This window comes from Maylandia zebra, linkage group LG7, assembly GCF_041146795.1.
Source record: "Maylandia zebra isolate NMK-2024a linkage group LG7, Mzebra_GT3a, whole genome shotgun sequence".
Classification (NCBI taxonomy): domain Eukaryota; kingdom Metazoa; phylum Chordata; class Actinopteri; order Cichliformes; family Cichlidae; genus Maylandia; species Maylandia zebra.
The window spans coordinates 67,160,257-67,178,879 of record NC_135173.1 but is presented as its reverse complement, the minus strand read 5'-3'; the positions used below and the strand labels follow the sequence as shown (position 1 = coordinate 67,178,879).

General features: G+C 41.9%; 2 protein-coding genes across 2 annotated transcripts; both read left to right on the top strand.

The window, feature by feature from the left end:
* The first annotated feature begins 1,738 nt into the window (after positions 1-1,738).
* LOC143419304 (uncharacterized) lies at positions 1,739-12,232 on the top strand. The gene is made up of 5 exons (XM_076885510.1): positions 1,739-1,914; positions 10,476-10,622; positions 10,948-11,194; positions 11,525-11,662; positions 11,782-12,232. The coding sequence occupies exons 1-5, from the start codon at positions 1,739-1,741 to the stop codon at positions 12,049-12,051; spliced, it is 978 nt and encodes a 325-aa protein (XP_076741625.1). The 3' UTR covers positions 12,052-12,232.
* Positions 12,233-16,520: 4,288 nt separating this feature from the next.
* On the top strand, positions 16,521-18,481 carry LOC101474011 (uncharacterized). The gene is made up of 4 exons (XM_024803262.2): positions 16,521-16,873; positions 17,199-17,445; positions 17,776-17,913; positions 18,031-18,481. Exons 1-4 carry the CDS (start codon positions 16,686-16,688, stop codon positions 18,298-18,300), a joined length of 843 nt encoding a protein of 280 aa, XP_024659030.2. The 5' UTR covers positions 16,521-16,685; the 3' UTR covers positions 18,301-18,481.
* The last annotated feature ends 142 nt before the right edge of the window (positions 18,482-18,623 follow it).

Here is an 18,623-nt window from a genome sequence, read left to right as displayed (position 1 = left end):
GAATAATTTTATTATTGAACAACAACCATGTTCTCAATGAACCCAAAAACCTCATTAATATCAAAGCTGAATGTTTTTGGAAGTAGTTTTTAGTTTGTTTTTAGTTTTAGCTATTTTAGGGGGATATCTGTGTGTGCAGGTGACTATTACTGTGCAGAATTATTAGCCAACTTAACAAAAAACAAATATATACCCATTTCAATTGTTTATTTTTACCAGTGAAACCAATATAACATCTCCACATTCACAAATATACATTTCTGACATCCAAAAACAAAAACAAATCAGCGACCAATATAGCCACCTTTCTTTGCAAGGACACTCAAAAGCCTGGCATCCATGGATCCTGTCAGTGTTCTGATCTGTTCACCATCAACATTGCGTGCAGCAGCAACCACAGCCTCCCAGACACTGTTCAGAGAGGTGTACTGTTTTCCCTCCTTTAAATCTCACATTTGATGATGGACCACAGGTTCTCAATGGGGTTCAGATCAGGTGAACAAGGAGGCCATGTCATTAGTTTTTCTTCTTTTATACCCTTTCTTGCCAGCCACGCTGTGGAGTACTTGGACGCGTGTGATGGAGCATTGTCCTGCATGAAAATCATGTTTTTCTTGAAGGATGCAGACTTCTTCCTGTACCACTGCTTGAAGAAGGTGTCTTGCAGAAACTGGCAGTAGGACTGGGAGTTGAGCTTGACTCCATCCTCAACCCGAAAAGGCCCCACAAGCTCATCTTTGATGATACCAGCCCAAACCAGTACTCCACCTCCACCTTGCTGGCGTCTGAGTCGGACTGGAGCTCTCTGCCCTTTACCAATCCAGCCACGGGCCCATCCATCTGGCCCATCAAGACTCACTCTCATGTCATCAGTCCATAAAACCTTAGAAAAACCAGTCTTGAGATATTTCTTGGCCCAGTCTTGACGTTTCAGCTTGTGTGTCTTGTTCAGTGGTGGTCGTCTTTCAGCCTTTCTTACCTTGGCCATGTCTCTGAGTATTGCACACCTTGTGCTTTTGGGCACTCCAGTGATGTTGCAGCTCTGAAATATGGCCAAACTGGTGGCAAGTGGCATCTTGGCAGCTGCACGCTTGACTTTTCTCAGTTCATGGGCAGTTATTTTGCGCCTTGGTTTTTCCACACGCTTCTTGCGACCCTGTTGACTATTTTGAATGAAACGCTTGATTGTTCGATGATCACGCTTCAGAAGCTTTGCAATTTTGAGACTGCTGCATCCCTCTGCAAGATATCTCACTATTTTTGACTTTTCTGAGCCTGTCAAGTCCTTCTTTTGACCCATTTTGCCAAAGGAAAGGACGTTGCCTAATAATTATGCACACCTGATATAGGGTGTTGATGTCATTAGAGCACACCCCTTCTCATTACAGAGATGCACATCACCTAATATGCTTAGTTGGTAGTAGGCTTTCGAGCCTATACAGCTTGGAGTAAGACAACATGCATGAAGAGGATGATGTGGACAAAATACTCATTTGCCTAATAATTCTGCACTCCCTGTATGTGTGCATGACGGTGGGAATGCATGTTTGTGTCTGTGTGTGCCTGTTTGTCTGTGTTGATATGTCAGGTCGGGTCTTACACTCCATCTCTCTGGGAACATCTCAGCCCCCCCAGCTTTGGGGGCCTATCTCCCCCTACCACACTCCCTGCAAGTTGGGGATGCCCTCAGTCATTGGTGCGTTGGTGGTCCTTGGTGTCTGGGGCCGGGCGCTCAGGTATGTACATTCCCAGTGGCTGCTTGGCGCCTGTGGCTCGGTCGGGCCACTTCCAGGGGGTGTTGGGCCCTCACACCTTGGGCCTGACTATGCCTGGGGCTTGGTTCACTCTGGCGCAGCTGGCTGCCGGCGGACCCCACGGACTCGTCACTGCAGCCTCCTGTGGCTTCTGTATCAGGTGACCCCACGTCTGGGGCTCTCCTCAGATCTCTCCAGGAGGGTGGCACGGTGGCCCCTCTGATGGTCCTCCTTGGGCCTGGATCACCTCCATGCCTACTTCATGCCCTGGGGGGCAGGGCTATGGCTTCCCACAACCTCTAGCAGATCGTTACATGGAGAAACCTTTTGAATACACGCACACAGGTGTACGCACAGGTGCTCACAGACATACACTATATCTTTCTTGGCTGCTATCTCTTGCGTACTGCACAATAACATTCAATATTTAGTATTTACTGTTCCTTATATTTATCTAGGTTATTGCTGTGGTGTTGTGTTTATTGTGTTGCTCTCCTTTTGCTTGTTTTCTTCTTTTTTCTTTCAACAGATTTTTTAGTGTCTTCTCTCACTGTCCTTCTTTCTTTCTTTCTTTCTTTCTTTCTTTCTTTCTTTCTTTCTTTCTTTCTTTCTTTCTTTCTTATCCCCCAGTCATGTCTGCCCTGTCTGTAATAACTTAAAATAAAATAAAATATAATAAATTAATTAATAATACTAACACGGTGGTTAGCACTGTTGCCACACAGCAAGAAGGTCCTGAGTTCAATTCTATGGGCTCAAAATGTAGTCATAAATATTTTGTACTTGTAAATCAGGAATTGTATGCGTAAAAAAGATTTGTGTGTGTAAAAAAGATTTGTGTGTGGACTTAGCCAAAAAAACCCTGCAAGTTACAACTACGAATTTTGACCCTATTTTTCTTCCCTTCATCTGATTGGTGAATGTCATGTCAATCACAAATGTAACAATCCAATCAGAGAACAGATGGGTTTGGCTGTCGAGGGGCGCTTTTTTTGAACTGCAGGTCTTTGAAGGGAATAAATGCCCTTTTACATGCCAACCCAGCGTTTTCCTTCATCACCACGAAGGAAAACAGTCTGTGGTCGTCCGAGTTTGGTGATTTTTGTGTCACAGGACTACGTGTTTAATACAGGGACTTCCACAGCCTTTTCAACAGCGCTGCGGACCACGGGGTGGGGGCGGGCAGTGTTTTGGAAATGACAGTCTTCATTACAAAGCTTTCTTCGTTATGAATTAGCATACATGTTTTTATTGAACATTTGAAGAACTAGCAAAAAAAACCCACAAACTCTTGTAGAGGACATAAAGTCAGAGATAGAAACGACAAGGAGCAGGTGCATCTAGTACAGGTAGAGCTGCTGCAAAAACCCACAGAGCCCAGCAGCCAGCAACAAATTCTGGATCCTTTGCTTTTAGTTAGCAGTTAGCATTAGCAGCACATCCTGCGTCCGATGTGAAAGGACTTTTATGCTGCGCACTGTGACTCACAGCAATGGTCCTGGGTCAGCCCTGACGTTGTGTTAAACTAATCCTAAAGTAATGATGGTGTTTCTAACCACTGACATACCACAACTTTATCATTTCAACAGCTGCTGAAAGTAAGGGGTAGTGATGTTCGATTCGTGAACGAATCGTTCAATACCCGAGAATCACTTTACTGACTCGTGAATCATGATTCACAAGCCCAACTGACTCACTGACTCATCCCTGTTGCTGTTAGCAAACTAATTCCATTAGTAGAAATATATCTAGCTTATAATTAAAATTGTGGGGGAAAAAAACAACAGCCAGTTTCGTAACAAAAGCATTTCTGCTCTGAACTGGAAGAAAAAACCCTGAGTAGAAGCTCACATCAAGAAAATAGCTCCTCGGTTCAGAGTAGCATCGCGCTGCTAACAACACATTTGAGCTACTCACCCCCTCCCTCCTGTGCTGAATCAAAGAGCGAACGAATCACTCAGGACTCACTAACCCCCTCCCTCCTGTGCTGAATCGTAAGCGTAAGCGAATCACTCAGGACTCGCTCACCCCCTCCCTCCTGTGCTGAATCATAGAGCGAGCGAACGAGTCACTTGTCGTGTCCAAATTCATGGGCTGCATTCTCCTGAGGCCGCATTTGTAGACCGATTACGTCACAGCGACGCGCCGAAGGCTGTCCAAATTCGTAGACCCCTCCGAATGCAGCCGACAAATGCGTGCTCCTTTTTCCGAATTTGAAGGATGGGTCGGGTGTGTCCTTCGTGGCCCACCATATCCCAGAATTCATAGCGCGGCCCAGCCAAGCTCCAGTTTCCGGCTAATGGCGGCCGCTACTAAGTTTTAAAATTACTCTTATTAATCTTTCTGGGTCACAAAATAAACTTTTAACATATTTTCAGGCGAGAAAGTAGCTGTGTAAACATCAAATATCTGCTCGGTTTATCAAGATATCACATATTTGCTAAAGTGCTTCGACGTTTTCGGAGACGTCTGCTACCCACCAGCTCGATAGCTAGCCGGGAGCTCGAGGGTTACTGATGCGGCCGAGAATGGCACAACTCCCGGCACATCATTTTCAGATCACCGCGGACTTTCGCTGCTCGGGTTAAACGTTGTCAGCCGGTGATCAGCTGTGATCAGCTGATCACGGGGCCGGGGTTAAAAGAGAGACGCCAGACATCATTCTCTTCGTGTCAGGAGCTCCGAAACTCTGCCGACGTCAGTCTCCGCCTGATTCAGCAACCGTGAGTGATTATCCCTTCAATCCTTTTTCTCTTCCCGGCTCCGCTCGCTCTCTGTCGGTAACGACCGTTCCGAAGCCACGCTTCGTGCACTGATCGTTACTAGAATAACTGCGTGCCTGCTCCAAACCCACCGCTAGCCTTCGCCGCGCTTGGGTCTAGCCAACACGCCACACGGGCATGCCGAATTACTGTGTGTAACCCGCCCGGCCGTGACAAACGTAATATATAAGTCACTTAGACAACCTAAAAATGTTATTGTTGGGCTTTTTTTCAGTGTTTTGTTTGTTCGTGAGTAAATCGGTTTGGCTGAGATTAAAGTTATTAGATTAGATAAAATAAAACTTTATTAATCCCCCGGGTGGGTTCCTCCTTGGTTTTTACACAGCTGACTAAACGTCAAACAGAAAACTGATTAAACAGAAGTGTGAGATGGCCGAGAGTTTACTCCAGTGTCCTGTTATATTTTAGACAGCAAGGAGCAGACGGCTGAGTTTATTAAACTCCACCGAGACAGCGGTGACGCTAATCAGAAGGCTAGACCGTCCAATTTCACGGCCGTTTACTTCCGGCCTACCCGATCTTCTGAGGACCCGGCCCACGTAGACCGCGAAGGCCGGGTCCTCAGGAGAATGCAGCCCATGAATTCGGACACGACCACTCACTCACTCACCCCCTCCCTCCTGGCTCACAGCTTCTTCTTCTTCTTGGTTGGCAACCAATGTTAAGGCGCATTACCGCCCCCTGGCTCACAGCGCAGTGGACATTTAGATGAGAAAATATATATTTGACACACTTAAGGAAAATACTAATAAAATACAAATAAACAAAATAAATGTTTATTAAGCAATTTTGATAGGAAATTGCTTAATTTTAAAAATGTTTTTGCTCTTTTTTGCTCTATAAAATAGTTGTTGTTGTTTTTTTAATCATTCATCTTAGCAGTAGGATTTACATGAAAAGGGAAACAAATTAAGTTTGAGTGAAAATGTAAAATTTTGCACTCTCTGATCAACTGACTCAGTGAATCAAATGACTCAAAACACCCGATTCACTTTGGTGAGTGACTCATTAACACTCGATTCAGTAAAAAGAATCAAATTTACCATCACTAGTAAGGGGACCTAACTGCTATCGGATATTTATATAGAGATCCTCCAGCTTCAAACTGTATCACCCTTCAAGGACCTGCAGTTCAAAAAAGTGCCCCTCCGACAGCCAAACCCATCTGTTCTCTGATTGGATTGTTTAATTTGTGATTGACATGACATTGACCAATCAGCTTAAAGGAAGAAAAATAGGGTCAAAATTCGTAGTTGTGACTTGCAGGGTTTTTTTTTGGCTAAGTCCACACACAAATCTTTTTTTACACATACAAATCTTTTTTACGCACGCACAAATTTTTTTTACACATACAAATCTTTTTTACGCACGCACAAATTTTTTTTACACATACAAATCTTTTTACAGTACCAAGTACAAAACCGATTTACAAGTACAAAATATTTATGACCATATTTTGAGCCCATACAATTCCACCATCAGGCCGGGGTCTTTCTGTGTGGAGTTTGCATGTTCTCCCCGTGTTTGCGTGGGTTCCCTCCGGGTACTCCGGCTTCCTCCCACCGTCCAAAGACATGCAACTTGTGAACCCTGATAAGGATAAGCGGTAGTGGATGGATGGATAGATAATACTAACAAAAGTCAATCAAATGGACCAATGCAGCAAGGCTGTGATGATCCACTTGGTAAAATAAATCCGTTGGACATGCAACACAGAGCACCTGTATAAAAAAGCCCAAAGCCGACTGTACTTCCTCAGGAGGCTGAGGTCTTTTAACATCTGCAGGAAGCTCCTGAGGATGTTTTACCAGTCGGTGGTTGCTGGAGTACTTTTCTATGCTGTGGTGTGCTGGGGGAGCAGCACAGCAAAGAGGGACTCATCCAGGCTGGAGAAACTGATCAGGAGGGCTAGCTCTGTGGTCGGCATGAAGCTGGACACTCTGGTGACAGTGGCAGAGAAAAGGACATTAAAGAAACTGATGGACATTATGGACAATGCTGGACATCCTCTGCACACGGCCATAAACAATCAGAAGAGTCTGTTCAGTGACAGGTTGCTTCTCCCCAAGACAAGAACTAACAGACTTAAAAACTCCTTTGTCCCACACGCCATCAGACTGTTTAACTCCTCTCTGGAGGGGAGAGGGAGGGGAAACAGGAGGACAAAGGAGGGGGGAACAACTAAGCTGTAGTGCCTCTTCACCTCACTGTGCAATACCTTTTGTGCAATACTTTTTGTAAATAGTCAACAGTGCAATAGACTCATTACTTGAAATGTGCAATTCACTTGTATTTTTATTTTTATTCCTATTTATTCTATTTATCCCCTTTGTATACTTTATTTATATTTGTCTCTGTATTTATATATGTGTGTGTGTGTGTGTGTGTGTGTGTGTGTGTGTGTATATATATAACAATTCTGTAACTGTAACTTCGGTCGTTGCTGTGCTTTTTTTGGAAGTCGAATTTCCCAGAGGAACCCACCCGAGGGATTAATAAAGTTCTATCTTATCTTATCTCTCTTATCTCTTATCTTTCTTGGCCTTCAGACAATTCCGATTGCCAAAGAACCAAACGGGACATGCAAAACAAGAGAAAAAAGATCAATAGGCTTTATTGAGTGAGTTGACACTCGCACAGAGAAGGAACACACCTAGTTGTTGGTGCCTAAAAGCCACCAGGAAATGATTTTCTAGGCGGCTCATTATAAGCCCAGGGCAGGGCAAGTGGGATATGATAAGATTTGTGCACCGATGGTGTGTGTCATACCTGGACCGGGTTAACCAGCCAGCTGTCCCAAAAGCACCTTTGCACCCCTTACCATTAATGGAGGCCCTGTTTGAACGCATTGGCATGGACCTCATCGGGCCATTTCAGTGGAGTGTACATAGACATCGCTTTTTATTAGTTGTGGATTATGCAACGCGATACCCAGAAGCAGTGCCGCTGCGCACCATCTGTGTGCCCCTGTCAGTCAGCCATCACCTGTTTCTGTTCCTCCCTGGACATGTGCAGTCATGTTATCCTATTCCTGACAGCACTACTGGAAAATAATCTTTTACCACACCTTCCTTTTCTGAGTCTGTTCTCCTGCATTTATCTGGCATCAAATTCACCTAAACAGACAAACATAAATATAGTTCTACTACATAGTTCTTGGCACCAGTTTTGCTCTCTTCATTTTAATTTTGACCTTGAAAGTCGGCCACTACATTTATCAAGCTTGTGAAAGTCTTTCTTTTCATAAAAGAGTTTCACATTTATTCCATATATATTACACTTCAGTGCTCAGATAAACTATGTTTGAAGTCATTTATGACTTGTGTAGTTTGTTAATACACATTTTAATGTGCTTTATGTCGATGGTCCAGTAATACCACTTAAAGTTAGGAAGTGAAACCCTTCTCTCTATGTGCAGAAATGTAGATCTTTAAGATTTTTTTAGATTGAACTATAAGAATGAGGACAAATGATGTTTTTTCTGCTGGTAAAGTGTTCGGAGAAATGACTGAAAATTGCTTCTTTGTTAAGTTGTCTATTATGGATGCAACACAGCTTTACCTCTTCAGTTAGGAGCCTTCTTGTGCTTGAATGATTCACAGGTCAGTGTTAAGTGGGTTAACGAACACAGCATTCCTGTGAAAAAGGGCAGGTACAAGGACCGGATTGAAAATGAGTGAAAAGCAGCCGATGTCTAAATAAAACCTTTGAATCAACAGGCTGCTGCTGCTGTGCATTAACAGAATAAGAGTCTTTTCTGTTAGTAGAATTTATGGTGCCGTCTAACAACAGCAGCATGTTTAAATGTCCAGTTGACATTTAAAGATTAAAACATCAAAATGGTAGGTTGCTCATGCGAGGGAGAGGCAGAGTGGATATATTGGACAAAGGATGATGAAGATGGAGCTGCTAGGCAGGAAGAAAAGAGGACAAACCCAGAAAAGATTTAGAATGTAGAGAATGAGGACATGAAGGGGGTTGGTGTGACAGGTATAGGGGTCAGATGGAGGCAGATGACCTGTTGTGGTGATTGCTAAAGGACTAAACTGAAAAAAGAAAAGCATTTTATAGCTGTTTATAAGCTGGCTGCCTACTGTACACATGCAGTACACAGAGTTGGGCCAAGTCTTGCAAGTATTTTTACCGCACTGCATAATTGTAGCCACGTTCTAATAAATTTTGTTATTTTTGGTTCCTTAAAGTATGTTTATAGAACTGTAAATTTATATTTGTTTTAATTTCTGTTGCCCTCTTTTGATTTCAATGAAAAGTTTTACCCAGGATATCTAAAAGCCACTTTGTTACAAACTGATGGCTGCTTTTAATTTGTTATAGTCAAGTTATTTCTGGCTTAAAATTACTTGATATGATTCACGGTTGCATATATTTACAAAGGTTTGGCCTTCATACTTTTTACAGCTTGGAGTTGTTCATGTCTAGTAGTAGATTTGTCACGTTCCTGGGTCTGTTGATACAGCGTTTTGAGTTTTAGTTTATTTTGATGTTTATGGTTTTTTTTTGGTTTTTTTTTTTACTTTTATTTAACTTTTTTCCCCAACAAATATAAGACTGGTTCACATCCAAAATAATAACACTACACAGCACTAGAATATTACAACATTATGTCCATAATTGTTGTTCACTAGGATCCAGTTTACAGGTTACACCCAGTGCTTCCAGTGGTTTCTTCCATTTGTCCACAAAAATTCGGGAGCTCCCATCAACATAATGTCCCAGCCTGATCAGAGTCATAACTTCAATGACGAGCGACTTCCATAGAGGAATGGAGGGAGGCTCAGCCCCCACCCATCTCAACACAATGGTTTTCCTGGCCAACATTAACAGTGACTGAATCACATGCTCATGTTGTACCAGTGAGACAGGAATATATCCCAATATACACATTAATGGGTTTCTGTCACCTGATGACCAATGGCTGTACTAACATTGGCACAGACCTCTTTCCAAAGTGACTGGATAATAGCACATTCCCACAAGCAGTGGAATCTAGTGCCCACTCTGACCTTACACTTGAGACAGTTTGGAGATGTTCCCATATTATACTTACTATAAATATACGGAGAAATCTACACATTGTGCAAAATTTTGTGCTGCAGTTCTTTAAATCGGTTACAAACAGAGATTTTAGATGGAAGGAGCAGGATTTTGAAGGTCTGTGTCCTATGTCAGTATAGTCAGCTTTGCTTCCTTTGTCTCGTTATGTCAGACCAGTGTCCGCTCTTTCCCCGTGTGTTCCCACTTCCCCTAATCACCCTTGTGTGTATTTAGTCTGTGTGTTTCTGTTCATTCCTTGTCAAGTCGTTTGTTGTTCATGCCACGTTTTCCATGGCATGGTTCATGTCTAGGTTCTTCTTGTTGTTTATTTAGTTCTCCCAGTTTAGGTTGATGTCAGTTTACTTCAGTTTGCCCTTTCTTTGTACCTTTTTTACCAGCCTTATTGAATGGCTCGCTTTTTGTTAATATTCAAGTTTTCTTCCACGTTCTTTGTGTCTGCATTTTGGGTCCTTCTCATCAATTCGCCAGAATGTGACAAGATTGCTCATGTGAGGGAGAGGCAAAGTGGATATAATGGACAAAGGATGATGAGTGATAAGGATGCCAACTGTTACGACACACCTTTGTCAGTTAAAGCCTAACTGATGGCGGCCTGATGCAACATTGAGGCTTCTCACGGTTTGGCTTCGAGTTACGACACGAGCTTTGTCCGTTAGGCTTCCTGAGAAGTGACGTTAGTCTCACGAGGAAAATATTATGTCCTGCTTTTTTTCTTTTTTAAAGCAAATGGCGTCATCACTCAGTAGGTGTTATAAATATGAGCTCTGTTTTCACATAGGCCAGAGCATTTGTAGGAAGAAGTGAGCAGCTGCAGCTTAAAGACACCAATTCAAGATGATTGACAGAGAGGTAGCACTTGAAGCGTTGGGTGTAATCTGCAATGCAAAAGTAACTTCAGATCCGGAGCACGCAGTGTAGCTTTCCAAGGCTTGGCCTCTTCCAGTTCTGCAGCACCAACTCTGTCTGCAAACCAGCTCATTTCTGCGGTCTTGGGTGGCGATGAAACCTGGTAAATATGATTGATGTCACTCTTGTTAGTCATCAAAACTGAATGCAGGTTTTATCTTTATGTATTTAGTCTTTTTATTTAGTGGTCTAGGTAGAGACTTAGGACCTTAAGTGTTTGTTATTTTTTAATTCAAATTTCGACATTGTTCATCGTATGCTGGATTAAATTTAAACTACCCCTGAGTCTCGATTTTTAGTCTTAATTTAAGAAAGATTAATTTCACCCAGAGATTGTTAACCTCTATAACAGAAAGCAGCCTGTTGAGGATAACATGAAGAAATGGCTAATCTGCTTTGAACCTGCATCCTTTTCTGCTAACTTACAGCCCACTGTCAGGAAACAACTTTGCCAGGATTCAAAGTGTTCTCCAAGGTGGAAAGCTTTCTGAAAGCTCCACCAGCTTGACATTTGATGAAAGGACAAGAGGGGGAAAGACTTATATCATCGATCAGGATGAATTCTTTGACCGCAAGTTTGACTTCGACTTCACTGGGCTGAGAGACACAGAGACCTATTGCAGAGGTGGAGAGGTGTATGAACGTCCATGTGGTTGGCAACGCTTTGCCATCAAGGTAAACACAGATGACTGACTTCAGTACTACTACATTACACAGTAAAAGATCTGGGCAGTCATCATCGATATTATCAAATATATCACAGTATTCGTCAGTAATGCTAAATCAGTAACATAGTCCCTCAGTTCATCCAGTTTAGCACCAGTCGTAAAGCTCACCTCAGCGCTGGCGCCTGTGGAGAAAGTAACATGCTTTAATAGCTTTTGCTCCTTTATTCATCAACGGTGATCAACGGTTTTGTTCTGAGTTTTGCACCTGAACACTCCAAACTTTGCAAAGCTGTTCCGTTTTTTAAAGTCATTTTGTTATTTTACGAAAATGTTTTAGGTCCTAGACAAGTATGATGGAAATGCATGGCTCGGAACCCAGTACCGGAGCACCCAGTCAGTGCCGGGGGAGTGGCCCGTGTCCTACCACGGGACGTCAAAGGAAGGTGCTGAGGGCATCATCGAAGGATTCTACAAGGTTCGATTTTATTATTACTGCTGTTAGTGCATTATTGTCTCCAACAAAACTGTGTTACTGGTTAGCCCAGAGTAAATTGTAGCTGTAAATGTAAATTATGTTTCACTTTTATTTAACAGCCGGGCCCGGGTCAAGTCTACGGCAGAGGGATTTATTCCACTCCTTACATCAACGAGGCCATCCATTATTCCAGAATATTCACCTCTGCTCATAATGGCAAGAAGTACAGAGTGATTCTGCAGAATCGGATCAACCCAACTTATAGAGAGAAACACTACGACAGTAAATACTGGCTGGTTCGCATCTCAGCTGGATTACCGGTGGAAAAAGAACAGGAGATGGTGAAACGGGCCATCCGTCCTTATGGCCTTCTGCTGAAAGAGGTCTAAAATGGAGAGAAACACATCTCAATAAAACCCACAAATCTGACCTATAAAGTATTTTTTTATACTTGTATAAGTTTACTAAACGTAAACTCTGTTGTAGTTGATATAAGAAAAAATGTGGGTAAAGGATTCCAAGGCTGTGTGACTGCTGTCTGAAAGCTGGAATAAAAAAGCTTCACTAAAACTGCTTCTGTGAATTTCTTGCACTGAAAACATGTTTCTGTGTTCAGATGTCAGTAAAGAATATCCCATTAAATTGTGTTTTAAGAGGTGAAGCTACAGCCCAAACAAATGTTTCTACTATCAGACCAGGGGACAGGAGTTATTAATAAACTTTATAAGAGAACGCTAACCAACAAAGCACGTTATTCAGCATATGAATGAGTTTTAATGAACAATCTTGGGCATTAGATTATGACAAAAAACATACACTAGTAAAACATCCAAACTCCTGTCTGAGGGTCAGTCCTTTACGAGTGTACTTGGATCACGGTGCAGGTATTCTGTCCTTCTACAGCATCTCTCAAACAACGACTGTCCACAAAGCAAAACTAAACTTTACAGGCACAAAACAAACAAAATATATAAAACAGTTAATAACTGTGTATTTTCATCCTCGTGAAATCCTCCACTCCTGTTTCCAGACAGAATAACAGATTCCTGTGATTATGTTTATCAGAGCAGTGTCTCAAACGTCAGTGTGAAAATAAACATTCGTATGCTACAGGACGCTCCAGCACAGAGTGAACACCATCCCCACAGATACAGCCGTCAGGGAAACAGAAGAACACCACATCATCAAAGCCCTGAGTAAATGTGCTTGTCCCAGCTGGGCATTTGTCAAAGCTGTGAGTGGGCGATAAGGCGTCTAGGAGAGGATCTCAAAACTAGATTATAGGTGGCAGACAGGTGTAAGCCAGCTCCTCTGTTCAAGGATGGTCGTTCACAGTGGACGTGGACGCCTTCTTTCACTCACACCTTGTGTTGATCTCAATAACTCACACAATCAGGTGAGGCAAAGTCTCACAATAATTGTGGTAATCTTTACTGACTGTACATCACCTGCAGAAGCTTTTACATGGTATTTAATTTTAATCAAACGACAACAAACAAAATGTTCACCAACTAACTGACAGAAGCATGTTCTGACTCGTTGCTGTGCTTTTTTTGGAAGTCGAATTTCCCAGAGGAACCCACCCGAGGGATTAATAAAGTTCTATCTTATCTTATCTCTCTTATCTCTTATCTTTCTTGGCCTTCAGACAATTCCGATTGCCAAAGAACCAAACGGGACATGCAAAACAAGAGAAAAAAGAACAATAGGCTTTATTGAGTGAGTTGACACTCGCACAGAGAAGGAACACACCTAGTTGTTGGTGCCTAAAAGCCACCAGGAAATGATTTTCTAGGCGGCTCATTATAAGCCCAGGGCAGGGCAAGTGGGATATGATAAGATTTGTGCACCGATGGTGTGTGTCATACCTGGACCGGGTTAACCAGCCAGCTGTCCCAAAAGCACCTTTGCACCCCTTACCATTAATGGAGGCCCTGTTTGAACGCATTGGCATGGACCTCATCGGGCCATTTCAGTGGAGTGTACATAGACATCGCTTTTTATTAGTTGTGGATTATGCAACGCGATACCCAGAAGCAGTGCCGCTGCGCACCATCTGTGTGCCCCTGTCAGTCAGCCATCACCTGTTTCTGTTCCTCCCTGGACATGTGCAGTCATGTTATCCTATTCCTGACAGCACTACTGGAAAATAATCTTTTACCACACCTTCCTTTTCTGAGTCTGTTCTCCTGCATTTATCTGGCATCAAATTCACCTAAACAGACAAACATAAATATAGTTCTACTACATAGTTCTTGGCACCAGTTTTGCTCTCTTCATTTTAATTTTGACCTTGAAAGACAGCCACTACATTTATCAAGCTTGTGAAAGTCTTTCTTTTTATAAAAGAGTTTCACATTTATTCCATATATATTACACTTCAGTGCTCAGATAAACTATGTTTGAAGTCATTTATGACTTGTGTAGTTTGTTAATACACATTTTAATGTGCTTTATGTCAATGGTCCAGTAATACCACTTAAAGTTAGGAAGTGAAACCCTTCTCTCTATGTGCAGAAATGTAGATCTTTAAGATTTTTTTAGATTGAACTATAAGAATGAGGACAAATGATGTTTTTTCTGCTGGTAAAGTGTTCGGAGAAATCACTGAAAATTGCTTCTTTGTTAAGTTGTCTATTATGGATGCAACACAGCTTTACCTCTTCAGTTAGGAGCCTTCTTGTGCTTGAATGATTCACAGGTCAGTGTTAAGTGGGTTAACGAACACAGCATTCCTGTGAAAAAGGGCAGGTACAAGGACCGGATTGAAAATGAGTGAAAACGCAGCCGATGTCTAAATAAAACCTTTGAATCAACAGGCTGCTGCTGCTGTGCATTAACAGAATAAGAGTCTTTTCTGTTAGTAGAATTTATGGTGCCGTCTAACAACAGCAGCATGTTTAAATGTCCAGCTGACATTTAAAGATTAAAACATCAAAATGGTAGGTTGCTCATGCGAGGGAGAGGCAGAGTGGATATATTGGACAAAGGATGATGAAGATGGAGCTGCTAGGCAGGAAGAAAAGAGGACAAACCCAGAAAAGATTTAGAATGTAGAGAATGAGGACATGAAGGGGGTTGGTGTGACAGGTATAGGGGTCAGATGGAGGCAGATGACCTGTTGTGGTGATTGCTAAAGGACTAAACTGAAAAAAGAAAAGCATTTTATAGCTGTTTATAAGCTGGCTGCCTACTGTACACATGCAGTACACAGAGTTGGGCCAAGTCTTGCAAGAATTTTTATTGCACTGCATAATTGTAGCCACGTTCTAATAAATTTTGTTATTTTTGGTTCCTTAAAGTATGTTTATAGAACTGTAAATTTATATTTGTTTTAATTTCTGTTGCCCTCTTTTGATTTCAATGAAAAGTTTTACCCAGGATATCTAAAAGCCACTTTGTTACAAACTGATGGCTGCTTTTAATTTGTTATAGTCAAGTTATTTCTGGCTTAAAATTACTTGATATGATTCACGGTTGCATATATTTACAAAGGTTTGGCCTTCATACTTTTTACAGCTTGGAGTTGTTCATGTCTAGTAGTAGATTTGTCACGTTCCTGGGTCTGTTGATACAGCGTTTTGAGTTTTAGTTTATTTTGATGTTTATGGTTTTTTTTTTTTTTTTTTTTACTTTTATTTAACTTTTTTCCCCAACAAATATAAGACTGGTTCACATCCAAAATAATAACACTACACAGCACTAGAATATTACAACATTATGTCCATAATTGTTGTTCACTAGGATCCAGTTTACAGGTTACACCCAGTGCTTCCAGTGGTTTCTTCCATTTGTCCACAAAAATTCGGGAGCTCCCATCAACATAATGTCCCAGCCTGATCAGAGTCATAACTTCAATGACGAGCGACTTCCATAGAGGAATGGAGGGAGGCTCAGCCCCCACCCATCTCAACACAATGGTTTTCCTGGCCAACATTAACAGTGACTGAATTACATGCTCATGTTGTACCAGTGAGACAGGAATATATCCCAATATACACATTAATGGGTTTCTGTCACCTGATGACCAATGGCTGTACTAACATTGGCACAGACCTCTTTCCAAAGTGACTGGATAATAGCACATTCCCACAAGCAGTGGAATCTAGTGCCCACTCTGACCTTACACTTGAGACAGTTTGGAGATGTTCCCATATTATACTTACTATAAATATACGGAGAAATCTACACATTGTGCAAAATTTTGTGCTGCAGTTCTTTAAATCGGTTACAAACAGAGATTTTAGATGGAAGGAGCAGGATTTTGAAGGTCTGTGTCCTATGTCAGTATAGTCAGCTTTGCTTCCTTTGTCTCGTTATGTCAGACCAGTGTCCGCTCTTTCCCCGTGTGTTCCCACTTCCCCTAATCACCCTTGTGTGTATTTAGTCTGTGTGTTTCTGTTCATTCCTTGTCAAGTTGTTTGTTGTTCATGCCACGTTTTCCATGGCATGGTTCATGTCTAGGTTCTTCTTGTTGTTTATTTAGTTCTCCCAGTTTAGGTTGATGTTAGTTTACTTCAGTTTGCCCTTTCTTTGTACCTTTTTTACCAGCCTTATTTAACGGCTCGCTTTTTGTTAATATTCAAGTTTTCTTCCACGTTCTTTGTGTCTGCATTTTGGGTCCTTCTCGTCAATTCATACAGTCTGCCCTCGCCAGAATGTGACAAGATTGCTCATGTGAGGGAGAGGCAAAGTGGATATAATGGACAAAGGATGATGAGTGATAAGGATGCCAACTGTTACGACACACCTTTGTCAGTTAAAGCCTAACTGATGGCGGCCTGATGCAACATTGAGGCTTCTCACGGTTTGGCTTCGAGTTACGACACGAGCTTTGTCCGTTAGGCTTCCTGAGAAGTGACGTTAGTCTCACGAGGAAAATATTATGTCCTGCTTTTTTTCTTTTTTAAAGCAAATGGCGTCATCACTCAGTAGGTGTTATAAATATGAGCTCTGTTTTCACATAGGCCAGAGCATTTGTAGGAAGAAGTGAGCAGCTGCAGCTTAAAGACACCAATTCAAGATGATTGACAGAGAGGTAGCACTTGAAGCGTTGGGTGTAATCTGCAATGCAAAAGTAACTTCAGTTCAAAAACTAAATTCCGGAGCACGCAGTGTAGCTTTCCAAGGCTTGGCCTCTTCCAGTTCTGCAGCACCAACTCTGTCTGCAAACCAGCTCATTTCTGCGGTCTTGGGTGGCGATGAAACCTGGTAAATATGATTGATGTCACTCTTGTTAGTCATCAAAACTGAATGCAGGTTTTATCTTTATGTATTTAGTCTTTTTATTTAGTGGTCTAGGTAGAGACTTAGGACCTTAAGTGTTTGTTATTTTTTAATTCAAATTTCGACATTGTTCATCGTATGCTGGATTAAATTTAAACTACCCCTGAGTCTCGATTTTTAGTCTTAATTTAAGAAAGATTAATTTCACCCAGAGATTGTTAACCTCTATAACAGAAAGCAGCCTGTTGAGGATAACATGAAGATATAGCTAATCTGCTTTGAACCTGCATCCTTTTCTGCTAACTTACAGCCCACTGTCAAGAAACAACTTTGCCAGGATTCAAAGTGTTCTCCAAGGTGGAAAGCTTTCTGAAAGCTTCACCAGCTTGACATTTGATGAAAGGACAAGAGGGGGAGAGACTTATATCATCGATCAGGATGAATTCTTTGACCGCAAGTTTGACTTCGACTTCACTGGGCTGAGAGACACAGAGACCTATTGCAGAGGTGGAGAGGTGTATGAACGTCCATGTGGTTGGCAACGCTTTGCCATCAAGGTAAACACAGATGACTGACTTCAGTACTACTACATTACACAGTAAAAGATCTGGGCAGTCATCATCGATATTATCAAATATATCACAGTATTCGTCAGTAATGCTAAATCAGTAACATAGTCCCTCAGTTCATCCAGTTTAGCACCAGTCGTAAAGCTCACCTCAGCGCTGGCGCCTGTGGAGAAAGTAACATGCTTTAATAGCTTTTGCTCCTTTATTCATCAACGGTGATCAACGGTTTTGTTCTGAGTTTTGCACCTGAACGCTCCAAACTTTGCAAAGCTGTTCCGTTTTTTAAAGTCACTTTTTTATTTTACGAAAATGTTTTAGGTCCTGGACAAGTATGATGGAAATGCATGGCTCGGAACCCAGTACCGGAGCACCCAGTCAGTGCCGGGGGAGTGGCCCGTGTCCTACCACGGGACGTCAAAGGAAGGTGCTGAGGGCATCATCGAAGGATTCTACAAGGTTAGATTTTATTATTACTGCTGTTAGTGCATTATTGTCTCCAATAAAACTGTTACTGGTTAGCCCAGAGTAAATTGTAGCTGTAAATGTAAATTATGTTTCACTTTTATTTAACAGCCGGGCCCGGGTCAAGTCTACGGCAGAGGGATTTATTCCACTCCTTACATCAACGAGGCCATCCATTATTCCAGAATATTCACCTCTGCTCATAATGGCAAGAAGTACAGAGTGATTCTGCAGAATCGGATCAACCCAACTTATAGAGAGAAACACTACGACAGTAAATACTGGCTGGTTCGCATCTCAGCTGGATTACCGGTGGAAAAAGAAGAGGAGATGGTGAAACGGGCCATCCGTCCTTATGGCCTTCTGCTGAAAGAGGTCTAAAATGGAGAGAAACACATCTCAATAAAACCCACAAATCTGACCTATAAAGTATTTTTTTATACTTGTATAAGTTTACTAAACGTAAACTCTGTTGTAGTTGATATAAGAAAAAATGTGGGTAAAGGATTCCAAGGCTGTGTGACTGCTGTCTGAAAGCTGGAATAAAAAAGCTTCACTAAAACTGCTTCTGTGAATTTCTTGCACTGAAAACATGTTTCTGTGTTCAGATGTCAGTAAAGAATATCCCATTAAATTGTGTTTTAAGAGGTGAAGCTACAGCCCAAACAAATGTTTCTACTATCAGACCAGGGGACAGGAGTTAT